At 39.5% G+C, this 13,580-nt stretch overlaps 1 protein-coding gene across 5 annotated transcripts in view; it reads left to right on the forward strand.

Moving 5' to 3' along the window:
• The window catches only part of LOC111865732, a 57,017-nt gene that overhangs the window by 32,019 nt on the left and 11,418 nt on the right, over positions 1-13,580 (forward strand). For all 5 annotated transcript variants that reach the window (XM_033751945.1, XM_023853985.2, XM_023853981.2 and 2 more), the window contains 4 exons: positions 2,093-2,263; positions 3,778-3,892; positions 8,071-8,212; positions 12,464-12,552. In XM_033751945.1, the coding sequence (XP_033607836.1) occupies positions 2,093-2,263; positions 3,778-3,892; positions 8,071-8,212; positions 12,464-12,552 (517 nt within the window). The remainder of the gene's footprint in view (positions 1-2,092; positions 2,264-3,777; positions 3,893-8,070; positions 8,213-12,463; positions 12,553-13,580) is intronic.

The raw sequence follows: 13,580 nt of genomic DNA on the forward strand, positions 1-13,580 counted from the left end.
ATAATGATTATTTTGACGGAGCATGAATACGCCAATATTTCATCTTACTGCCGTTTCTCCTCCAATTCCACGCACAAATGCTTAAACCAAAAAACTTAAATGTAAATACACATATACCTCCTGAGTTCTGCCACTCACTGCAATAGCAAGAGGCTTACTGGTTACAATACATCAGAAAGTTATGATATTAAGGAATTTAACTGAATTCAGTCACCCTGCCAGCCAATTTAGGATCATTTCCCTTATGTAAATCTGTGCCCTAAAAATCTAATCTCCTTCTGACAGAATCAGCATCAAGCCACATTCAGAGTAAAGCCTGCTCTCGCCAATTTATTTAGCTTGATATCCAAGTGCCTTAGATGATGTCTGAAGGTCCTAGAAAACACCAAGACGTCGTCCACATAAAACACAACGAACTCATCAGTCTCACCCCCCAGGGCTAACTTTGGATCTCTGACAAAAGCGCATAGAGAATTCTGGAATCCGTATGGTGTGCGCATGTACTGACACACAGTAGAATCGAACAAGAATACGGTGTACTTCTGGGAGTCTCTGTGCAGCGGAACTTGTAAATATGCAGAGGTTAAATCTAAGGTGGTCATAAACTGTGCCCTTTTGGACCTTTGTAATAGTTCTTGTAAGGGTGGGGTGTGGTGTCTATCCGGAACCGTATACTGCTTCACCTTCCTAGCATCCACACGTAGTAAGGAATAGCAGCGGCACGCACACAGAAAGACTGCACGGGATAACACCTATACAGTGTGGAAACAGGAACTGGCCGCTGCAGCACTTCAAACACAGGGCGAATAACCCTGACAATTTTAAAATTTTTAAATTTTAAAATTTGGACAAGAATTTAAAGGTTTAAAATTGGAACTAAAGATTTTATTATGGTGCTATTACAATAAACTCAAAATTAACGTGTGTGAAGTAATCTACGGGTGGACAGCTGTCAACGAGGTGGAGGTTGATAATGACAGGGAGAGTGTTTTAGATGTTAAATTTTGAACTGGGTACAGTGTGACAGCGACGTGAGTGTTATACACCTGATGATGGCCGTCTGAGGCCGAAACATGTGGTGTAGGTAGGGAGCAAGATCAAAGACACAAAATATATTGTTTGCACTTGAGACGGAGTTTATATCATTTATCATAATCACCACCATTCGTTATGAATTTTTGCCAGCGATTAACAAGAGCCTGTATGCCGTGCTTGTAAAAGTCTGCGCCAGCAGAGGCTAGCCACTTTCTTACAGCTGCAATGACAGCATCGTTGTCTGGAAAATGTTGCCCATGTAGTCCGTCTTTCATAGGCCCAAAGAGATGGAAGTCTGAAGGTGCTAAATCGGGGCTATAAGGTGGATGTGGTAGGACAGTCCAGCCAAACTTTGCAGTGTGCACGGTGGTCGCCAAACTGGTATGGGTTCTAGTGTTATCGTGTTGCAAGCGAAAGGTTGTTTGCTTCTCTGGCCTGACTCGGGAAATATGGGCTTTCAGCTTAGTCAGCATCGTCTTGTAGCATTCAGAATTGACAGTCCCTGGTCGTTATCTGCTGATCTGTTCGGATGAGGCGCTCTTCATTTTGAGGAGCGGAAGATGAGCAGGGACACCCATGGCATGGCTTGTCGTGCACTTCACTTTCACCACTGTTGAAACGCACTACCCACCGAATCACTGTGCTGACATTCACTGTTTTGTCTCCGTACACCTTTAGCAAGTGTCAGTGGATGCCAGTGGGTACAATTTGTTCGGCAGTGAGAGATTCAATAACACATTTCTCTTTCATGCACACTTCTATGTCAGACGCCATTTTGGTAGATTGCTCTGCTGTCGCTATCTATCGCATGACAACCAAATTAACAGTACATTGGCAGGAAGGTTCAACCTTTACTAAAACACCACCAGCTCAGACGATACATATTAACACAAAAAAATAGGAGGCATTATATGCAGAACGCACCACGTACTTATTCCCCATTCACTGTATGCAATGAAATTTTATCTGATCCTAAATAATCTCTGCAGTTGATACATATTTGTAAAATAATTCATGAACCATCCAACTAAGTTGTAATATTTCTTACTTCTTACAGATTTTAACAGAAAAAGGAGTATTTGAACAGAAGGCAAAGCCTGCTGTAACTCATGCCACTAATGAAAAGATGAGAAGGCAGGAGCTGTTCGATTCCTTCCAGGTGCTTCGGTCCACACTCCTGCCTAAAGAGCTACATCGTAAAACCAAAAGATTTGACATACTAAAGCTGGTGATTATAAAAATGACTACACTATATTTAACTGAGTATATGATAATGCTGCCAGTCACCATAGCCGAGCGGTCTAAGGCATGTACTGTCTTCGCTCGCTTGGAAACTGGGATCGTGGGTTCGAATCCCACTCAGGGCATGGATGTTTAGTTTGTGTGTGTGTGCGTTTTTCTGTGTTTGTGTACAGGTAGAGTCCTTGCGACGAGCTGATCACCCGCCCAAGGAGTCCTACCAAATGTGTAAGATCTAGAAAAACCAAAGTGAACGGAGAAGTTCATGGAGGTAGGCCTAGGCCCACTGGGGCTGTAGTGCCAAGGGGGGAAAAAAATGTATGATAATGCTTATTCTAAATGTAGTCTGAATATCTGGACCTAAGAGGGATAAATTAACAGGAGATACTAATTAGATATTAAGGAGCTTTATAATTTGTACTTCTGTCAATATATTGAAGTGATAACATCAGGAAGAATGAAATGAGTGGGACATGTAGCATGTTTTGGAGAGACGAGGAATGCTAACAAAGTTTTGGTAGGAAAATCTGAAGGAACGAGACTGCTTAGAATGCCGAAGCACAAAAAATATCAAAGTACTCCCCTATAACATAAGAATAATATTCACGGTTTCAGTGCAGGTAGTTTGCTATCCAGGCTATTCTTTGTTTTGTGGTTACTTGCGTGTGACAGCATAGCATAGCTACTAAATGAAAGCACATTGAATGTGTTGATGTAAAATTAACTTTTATTCAGTTGGTCATCATTAATTTATCATCCATCTGACAATATATTTACTAACTACTGCAAGTATTATTAAGTAACCCCACAAATATACAGGGTGGAACAGAGGAAACGCATGTTTTTCACACAAGAATAACTCTGTTGATTTTCAACATAAAATCTTTTTATTTACACAAAAATTAAGGTATTTTAATTCATTTTCAACTTACGTCACGTATGGAAAATAACGTCAGTCAGATGACATCGTTGCTGGACACACATTTGGAGCTTCTTCTCAAAATTCTGCGTCACATTCTCCAACGTGTCTTCCGGCACAGCTGCGATTTCTTGACAAATGGAAAGTTTCAGCTGTTGGGTCGTTCGTTGTCTGTTCATGTGGTGGGAACAGTGAAAAACTAAACAGCTGCTCCACAAGTTCCAACTCATGAACTTTCTCATGCTGTTGCCATATTTAAATACAGTTGGCAGACCACACAGTTTACACTGTAGGACAAGGCTTAAAATTCCTTTCTCAAATCATGAAAAGAAATTATACATCACTCTGTCGAGGTATATAACTTCTGTAACTGTTGCAGCATTATTAATTTTGTTAAGGTTCACCATCAGAACTGACATCGTCAGTGTCAGATACTATCAAACTATAATTCTGTGTCTATAACTAAAAATTGCATCTCTGCAGCTTTGAAAAGCTTCAATTCCATGTGGGTTCATTACATTTGCGTTATAACCGCTTTTTCCTTCCTATTTTGTTATCATATGTCATGTGGTTGACTCTTACAGGCTGTAGATGAAATCAAATGCATTCACGCTATGAATACACGGCTCCAATCACAGCTGGAAGTGCTGCAAAAGAGGAGACTAACCAATTGTGCAAAATTATATCAGAAATTGAAAGGTAAGGAATTACAAACTTAAACATGAATTTACAAGGTATCATATTCATGTGGTAGTAAAAACTGTTTAATGAGGATTTCTTCCTTCATTTAAATTATTTATTAAACATACATGTACACAGTGTGTCCAGGATCCGTTAGGACTCCCTTCCTCATCCCCCCCCCCTGCAATGCCATCTGTTGGCGAGTTGTGGCATTAAGATTCTTGAAGTTTCAGTTGTGGTTGTCTATAATTTCAAAGTGCAAGCGTCACTGCATCATGTGTTCTGACCTTGAATGTATCAGGACTGTTCTGACGCTCATCAGAAAATGGCGGTTTAAGAGAGAGCCAACATCAAATTTTGTTTGAAGTTAGGCAAAACAGCCAGAGAATCATACGAAATGATGAAAAGTGTGTACGGTAGTGATTGTTTGAGTCGCTCGAACATTTTTCGATGGTATGCTGTATTTTGTGACATCGGGGAAGACATTGAAGATGCTCCACATGCATCAAAGGTGAGAACAAGTTGCACTGAAGAAAATGTAAAAAAAGTGACCAAAATCCTTGCATCAGACAGATGCAAGACTCATTAAGGAGTTTTTGGGAATACCAAAAAGTACTGTGCATCAAATTTTGACCCAGGATTTGGTCAAACAGAAGGTCTGTGCGCACTTTGACTGCATGCACTGTCAGGCGATGAAAAACATACCAGAGTGGAACACTGCAAAGACATGTTACAGTCCGCCCAAAGTGATACAGAATTTACAAAATCGATTGTTACTGGTGACAAGACATGGTATTTTCAATATGAGCCTCTCACAAAGTGGCAGAGTGCAGCGTGGTTGAGCTCAAAGAAAGTGTGCATGCAAAACAATCAAGTAACCATTTTCTTCGATTCCAAAGGAATCATCCACAAGGAATTTCTGCCAGAAGGTCAAACAGTGAATTGTGATTATTATCTCGGTGTCCTCAATCGTTTGTGGGTGAGAATTCTTCGCATTTGACCTGAATATCAAGAGCAAGGTTCCTGGTCACTCCTCCAGAACAATGCCCCACCCCACAAATCAAAGATCGTGCACGATTTTTTGGCCAGAAAAGGGATCACAGTCCTTGATCATCCTCCTTGTTCGCCAGATTTGGCTCCAGCAGATTTGTGGTTGTTCCCAAAAGTTAAGTTTGGCGATGAAAGGAGACCGTCACAACACCATCCAGGACATCCAAAGGGAAAGTACCATGTTTTAAATGCGATTCCACAAAAGGAGTACAGTGACTGTTTTCGAAAACTTTTCAATCGATTCCAGCCATGTATTGATTCAGAAGGAGACTATTTTGAATAAAAAGAGTGAAATTTTGAAAATAATTCATGTCTTATATTTTTAATGAACACAGTCCTAACAGAACCTGGACACACTGTGTATGTCTGGGAGCCAGGATAGTGCAGTCAGTATAGTGACTGGCTACAAGCTGAATGATTGGTTGGAGTTCAGTTCCTAGTAGGGTCAAGAATTTTTTGTCCTCTATGTTGTCCAGATCAGTTCTGGGGCCCACCCAATTTCCTATCTAGTATGTACGGTGGTTGTTAAAGCAAGTGGGACATGAAGCTGGCCAACTAGTGCTGAGATCAAAAAACGTGGATCTATACATCCACTCACCCATACACCATAAGCCCATGGCTTAGTGCTCAATTATTTAAGCACTGAGACAACTTTATCTTACTTACATATATATTTTGGTTCATAAGGTTTGTATGCTTGATTTGGTATATTGCATACTGTTCTTTTTAGTGGTAAACATCAGTAGCAAATATATAATATTTCTCAACACCATTTAGAGGTGGGGGGGGGGCAAATATCAGGGCTCAATGTTGCTTTCTATTTGGAAGGTCCCAAGTTTCGATTTTGTTATGTCAACTGACTGTCCTGACTGATGTTGCAATAGTTTCTTCCATTTCTCTGGCAAATACTGGACTAATACCTTAAAATAAGCCAAAACTCTTTCATTCTGTATCTATTATAATTTATTATTATTCCTTATTCTGTCATTCAGTGTTTTAAAGCAGATAAATTTCAGTAAACAAACAAGTAGTCACCATTGACATAATTATGAAGAGATCTATCATCTGGGATATAATGCTGTGTAATGCATTGAAAGACAAACCAACGTTTCAGAAGAAGTCTTCACCCCCATCTTCAGGGTTGAAGAATAAGCCAAGCAAGAAACCAGCATGAAGCAGGTAACAAGCAGACCCTATGACATCTTTCTTCGAAGTGTCAGTTGACTTTCAACGGACTACATGACATTATATCCAGGAAGATAGAACTGTTCATAAATAGAGCTGCTAGAACCTGAGATCCTACACTGACGTAATTATGTGCCGTGTGCACCAACTTTTCTTTGTCAGCATCAGGAAATTAAGTACTTGTATTCAGAGTTGTTTATGTCATTGTCACATCTGCATTTCCTGCTGTTTATCAGTAACTTGTGAATTAATCATTGGGCATAATTTTTTATGGGTTTCTAAGATGCAGTATTTGTTTCCAAATTTTGTATGAAGTGGATCTTCAATATTACAAAAATCTATAAAATTCCTAAAAATATTTGTCATAATGGATACATGAAGTCTATCCCCTAACTTCCAGTTACATATAATACAGTATGGTGCTTAGGTTTAAGTAATAATTTGGATCTGACAGTGTTTTCTTTTCTTCTTTGAAGTAAGATTTTAAACTTTCACAGTGAATAAATGAGCTAATACACTTCACAAGTAACTTTTGTCTTCAGCCTCAGGTTTGACGTGATTATCCTAGAAGCAAGAAAGGAACAAGTAATTTAGCTCTTTCATCACCGTCTTCATTTTCTGAACTGAAGAGTTGAAGATCTTCCCAACATCTGCTTGCATCTAACATCTGATTTGGAACTGTCCTTTACAAGAAAAATCTCCTGCCCACTGTTTGCTGCATGCCCGCAAGTGCTTATCCTCATATTCCACTGACAAGTCCCACTAACCTTCTGCCCTTAATTTTGGGCACATGCATACACATGAGAGTAAGCACATCAACATATGAAGTGGTTTATATCACACTGATACATACACTGTCACTGGTTCTAAATGCCTTGATCAGATTACATGCTAGCTTTGTTGTTACATATGCAGATGGTGGTTGTGAATCAGCCATCATACTCAACTAAGATGCATGTTACAGTAATGGCATGTAAACTGTACATGACTCCATAATTATTTATTTTCCCATCAAATGACACATTTATGTTGCCACACTCTTAGTGAAATGACCCTCTTTATAAGGCACTTGCGTAAGATCCATATGAATCTGTAGTGCCCATACCTGTGATGTTACATGGGTAGTACGTCTCATTATGTTCTTTATGCAGTCACAAAGTGAGATCATGGAACATGATATGTACCCATGAAAGAAATGAAGAGTGTGCTAATCTGTTTATGTTTAGTATATACTGTATTTTCTCTTTGTTCTTCAGTATTATGAAGAATGTTGAAGAAGTTGAATCTTAACAACTTTCCTGTTTCACTTTTTGATGAGTTGCTGACTTATTTTAACTTTCATATTTAAGTCTAAGCTCTCTGTTTTGTTGCCAATAATTAAGAGTTTTTCAAAATTTTGCAATTGGTACAAATTGGAACATAGATGTTTGATGTGACAGTGCACATGTCTGCATAGTTCTGTTCTGTGACATCACACCTAGGTCAGCCAAAGCTCAGGAGAAGGGGAAACCTGTGTGATAAGGAGGGGAAGATACTGTACATTTCAAGGGACATCCTATGATACACATTTCTAAATAGTTAAATCTTGGAAGGGGTAAGCTGTACACAGATTTCTAATGCAACATAGGACAGAGGGTGGATAGCTGAGATCTTTTGGGGCTGATAACCCTAAATAACTTTGGAAGCAAAACTTCATGTACATGTACAGTTGATGCAAAAAGTTGTGGGAAAAGAGCGGTGGCCAGATGGGAATGACTTGTTATGAGGAATGTGCTGAAGAAGAAGCCCTCATTTTATGTAGTGGTTGTTCATATGTACAACATTAAGAAATGGTGGTTCCAGTTGTTTTTGTCAGTTTAATGAAAACCACATATTTGTTTTACCACAGGTTCACTGTATATAAAATTATATATATGATTTAATGTATGTTAAAGCATGGTAACTGTATTTTTCCTTTTCAGCTCTCCCATCTGTGAAAGACAGAAAAAAGGAAGTGGCCAATTTAAGGAAGATTTTTGAAAATTATGATGAAAAAGTCCCTATCATTAACCTTCATGAAACAACTAGTGATGCTGATGAAGAAAGTGTGACTGAACTACAAAGGTTAGTAGCAAGTTAGTAGTGTGATTATTACAGTGGAAATATGTTATAACAAAATTTTAGAACATGGAGGTATATAAATTGCTCCAAAAATGAAACAGTAATGTATTTGCAGTTATCTCATTGTATGTGTAAAAAATGCAGGAGTTTTATGAAGGAATTTATAGTAATTTCATAATACATACATTGTGCCAGTGATCGTTGGTTGCCAGCACTCCACACGGACAAAACACAGCACTATCTTGAGTAAAGGAGAGGTCAGAGCCAACATCCAGACCTGCCATCAAAATAATAAGGGCACCCCAAAATCTTCAACCATGAAGACAAATATAGATTCTGTAAAGCCTGGCTCCACTTCTTCATCTCCAAACCTATTAGTGAACCACCTTCATTCAGCAGCCACTGAACTCTTTCCTATTCACAGAAACATTTGTCATCACCTCATTTCATGTTCACCTTACTCCAAAACATTTTTCATCGCATGTAGTCACACTCCCTATTGGTTAGCATCCTCTTCCTCTCTTCATGCAGTCACAGCTTTATTACTAATATACTGCCTAATGCAGAATCATCAGTGATGATGAACAGTGGGCAAAAATCAGCGTTGACAGAAAAAAGATTGTTGTACAATGAGAAGGATTGTTTCGAAAAATTACAAAACTACTGCAGCATAGTGACAGCAGAACTGAATGTTCATCTTGAAACCCCTGTTTCCACAAAAACTGTCCAACGTGAGCTTCACAAATCTGACATCCATGGCAGGGCTCCAATTACTAATAAGTCTAGGCAGAACTGCATCGTGAACAACACTACAACAGGTATCTCTTCACATACACATAAATTTAAGGATTATACTGTCTGTAAGATTTGAGGCTTTCACGGCGGTGACTATGAAGAAAGCAGTCTTCTGGGATTTGGCACCGTGTATATGTGGTGTTAACCGACGTTTCGGAGGAACGTATCGCCTCCATCTTCAGGGTAGAAGAAAAAGTATAAGAAATCTGCAAGCGACAAGACCGTGAGAACGGTAAAAGCAGACATCAGCAGACTGACGTCTGCTTTTACCGTTCTCACGGTCTTGTCACTTGCAGATTTCTTATACTTTTTCTTCTACCCTGAAGATGGAGGCGATACGTTCCTCCGAAACGTCGGTTAACACCACATATACACGGTGCCAAATCCCAGAAGACTGCTTTCTTCATTATACTGTCTACTTACAAGAACAAAACTACTTGAGAATGACACAACAGGAAACTGCCGAGCGACTCTTACACAACGAAAGAAGCAAATCAACAGTGCAGAGATTCTTTGAAGGGTCCCCTTACATTGCGTCAACCTTCAACTTATAACTATGACAAAACTTGATACCCCTAAAAGTACTCCTAACTTTAAGCTTATCTTAGAACCAACTCCATGTCTCAAGTGTAACTTGAGTAGTTAATTTGAAAATTTGAAAAAATAAATAAATTTTAATTTTGATCTTCCAGGACCAAACTACATCAATAACTATGTAATGTTAAAACCCAAACTATATAAAAAGTTACCAGTCTTAATATTTGAACAGAATTAAAAACTATATTATTAGAGCATTTTTAGTGTGTATTTATCAGACATATTTAACAGTAAGGTCAGCCCAGGTTCGATCCTGGTCTGGTCAGGTGGGATTTGTGGTGGACAAAGTGACACTGGGGCGGGTTTTCTCAGAGTACTACGGTTTCCCCTGCCAATCATCATTCCACCAACTTCTCCATCATCGTAATCACCCGGGGCAGGCTACAATAGGCCAATCAGTGGCTGCCATGCTGAGTGGACCCAGTTGGACTCCACCCCCCACTAAGCAAATAACAGTAAGGTAGTATTTGCTATCAAAATAAAACAAATTATAATAATATGGATCCGTATTAAAATACAGTTCAAGAACTAAGACTGAATTCTTGTAAGTACACTGATGATGACCTCTTGGAGGTCGAAACATGTAGCAGAACACCTTTGCACAATAAATGAATGGTGATTACATTGGTATAAATTTGTCTTTGATTACATTCGTAGATATTGTTGTGGAGTAGACGGCCTAATTTGCAATATCATGTCACACAACAGGATGCATATCATAAAGAAGGTTCTTGTTTAGCTTGGCCATTCTTAACACCTTTTTTGAGTATATTTTAAGTACGTGGTGCAATCCAAAAGTTCCCGAAATATATTAATAAAAACTATTACATCTTACCTAGATCTTATTCTGCACCATCACCTTCAAAGTAGTCCCCTTGGGAGCGCATACACCGATCCCAGCGTTTCTGCCACTTTTCAAATGCATCCTGGAAGTCTTTCTTTGTTAGGGTGTTTAGTACCGTCTGCGTATCCACTTGAATTTCCTCAACTGTATCAAATCTTCGCCCCTTCAACTTGATTTTCATCTTGGGGAAGAGAAATAAGTCGCATGGAGCTAAGTCTGGCNAGAATTCTATTGACTGTCTGACCAGGAGGGACGAACTCCTTATGAACAATCCCGTCAATATCAAAAAAACAGGTCAACATGGACTTAATGTTGCTCTTGACTTGTCGAGCTTTTTTTGGCCGAGGTGAAGAAGGGCTGTTCCATTGCGACGATTGCTGCTTGCTTTCAGGGTTGTAGCCATAAACCCAACTTTCATCACCAGTGACAACCTTTGAAAGAAACTTTGGGTCCTCTTGAAGCTGTTGCTGAAGTTCCCTGCAGACTTCCAAGCGATGCTGCTTCTGTTCATTTTGCAGCAGTCGTGGCACAAACGTCGCCGTAATCCTCCTTGTGTTCAGTTCCTCTGACAAAATTCGTTGACATGTACCATAACTTAGTCCCAAGGTGTTACAGAGGTCTTGGATAGTCAGTCTACAATCTTGCAGAATCAGATCCCTAACTTTTCTGGTGTTTTGCCCATTGACGGCCGTCCCAAACGATCGTCATCATCAGTCAATGTTTGGCCATTTTTAAAACGCTTATACCAGTTGTAAGTTTGTGTCTGGCCTAAACTGTTTTCACCAAAAGCTTGCTTCAACATTTGGTGCGTTTCTGCAGCAGTTTTCCCAAGTTTGAAACAAAACTTTATATGGACACGCTGCTCTCTCAGGTCAGCCATCGCGAAACCACAAACTCACGGAAACACAACAATGGAAATACGTTCACCAACAATAAACCCAACCACTCAACTCAACGCCACTTGCCACACTGATTCAAGAAGGACGTGTGAGGAGACACCTAGCGGTATTTCGATGTACTCATAACCATTCGCACACAAAATTCAAATTTTGGTAACTTTTGGATTGCCCCACGTATATTTTAGCCTTTTTTTTTAATGTCAGATACATTTACAATCAGACATATACTTAATAAGAATCAAGGCTGCGCCATAGCTCCAGCAGTTAGTCGCTGGCTTCCCACCGTGGTGGCCCGGATTCGATTCTGGTTCTGGTCAAGTGGGATTTGTGGTGGACAAAGTGGTGCTGGGGCAGGTTTTCTCCGAGTACTTTGGTTTCCCCTGCCAATCTTCATTCCACCAATTGCTCCATAATCACCCTCTCCTGTTATCTGGGACTGGTACAATAGGCCAGAAGTGGCCGCAGTACAAGGAACTTAGTCCCACCCCACTAGTAATAAAAAAAATTACTAAGAATCTGCTGCCTAGCAATAGGCGTTTCATTGTTTCTTTCACCGTCCTTTCCTAGCAATGGGTCTACATGCTATAGTGTTTTATTCTTGTCTGTCACATGGCAGATAATATTCAGATGACAGTGTTATGGGACAGCGTGCCAAGTAGCCTGGTGGTGCAAGCATATATTATGAGGTTGCGTGCTTCCCTTTATGTTTGGAATGGAAGGCTGCCCTGTGGGTGGGGGATCAGGTTCCTCAGGCAGCTGGGTGTTCTTGCAGGACTGTGTTGCCTCATGTCCCACAGTGAAACTGTGGTTTTTGTCATTGTTGCATCATTAATTTTTGGTTTCCTCTTTTAAATAGGCACAAATAGTCTCAGAAGCAGATGCCCCTCAAAGCCCACAAAATATGTATAACCTGTCACGTGATTTTTGCTTGTCCTATGATCTTGGATTTTTTTTTTTTTTTTTTTTTNTTTTTTTTTTTTTTTTTTTTTTTTGTTATTTATTGAATAGTATATTGATTATTTTTCAGATAAAATAATGTTATTAGAGTATATATTTTGTTAATCTGTATTGATGTTATTTTAATTTGTGTTAAATACGTGAACCTGAATATCTTTCTAGGAAAGCTGTGGGTTCTTCACATCATGCTGAGAATGCTCAACATTCACACATGTTTGATAGAGCAAATGGCAATACAGATGATTCAAATGGTGAGTTATCAAGTTGCTAGAACACATATAATGCTTTTTATTAAAAATAATTTTAAATATTTTGACACCAGGAGTTCGACTACACTGAAGAACTTTAATCTTACACTTCTGAAGGGACCATCGTTGATCAGTGTAAAGTCGGGAAAATGAGAATGATGACAGTATAAAGAAAAATGTATGTTGTTTTATGCCATAACTTTGGCAAGCCTTTTGAAGTATACATGTTTGATCACCACAACAATTTAAATACAGTCACGCTATCCTAAATGCAAAATCCTGCGCTTCAAATGAAGCGCAGGATTGCTGAGGGTATAATCAAAAAGGGAAGCACAATAGACCACTGTAGGTCGCGGTGCAAGGGCTGAGAAGGCCTACCCCTCATACATTCATTCATTCATCCATCCATCCATCCTACATGCATATTATTTCTCTAACCAGTCAGAGTGATTTATTTCTTTTTTCTTCAAGCTCTCAGTTGGTGTAACTCTTGTGAGATCCAGTCATTTTCCTATGCAATGATATTGTCACTTGTTGGATAGGTCACGCGACAAATAACTTCACGTGGGACTCGGATTTAGCGAATCTTTATTGGACACTTAATCTTACACACCGTACATTTATTATCACTTGTAGTGTCACTTGACTAATGGCCTAATACTTCAATGTGACGTCTCAACTATCCTTAGCTGTGGCTGGATCTCAACTGTCTTTTGTCTGTATCGTATGGCGACTAGGTTCCAACTGTACATGGTGTGTTCAAAAAGTATTGAACCTTTGGTCAGCAGAAATAAATTTATTGATTTGGAGGTACAAAACCCTAATCCCCTTCAAAGTAGTCTCCTTGGTAATGCACACACTTCTCCCAGCGCTTCCGCCATTGTTGGAAACACTTCTGGAACGCGTCTTTTGGAATGGTGATCAGCTGGGCCGTCGCATTCCACATGATGTCTTCTCTTGACTCAAATCGGGTTCCTTTCAGCGGCATTTTCAGCTTGGGAAATAGCCAAAAGTCACACGGAGCCATGTTG

Source organism: Cryptotermes secundus, unplaced genomic scaffold, assembly GCF_002891405.2.
Source record: "Cryptotermes secundus unplaced genomic scaffold, Csec_1.0 scaffold183, whole genome shotgun sequence".
Taxonomy (NCBI): Eukaryota; Metazoa; Arthropoda; class Insecta; order Blattodea; family Kalotermitidae; genus Cryptotermes; species Cryptotermes secundus.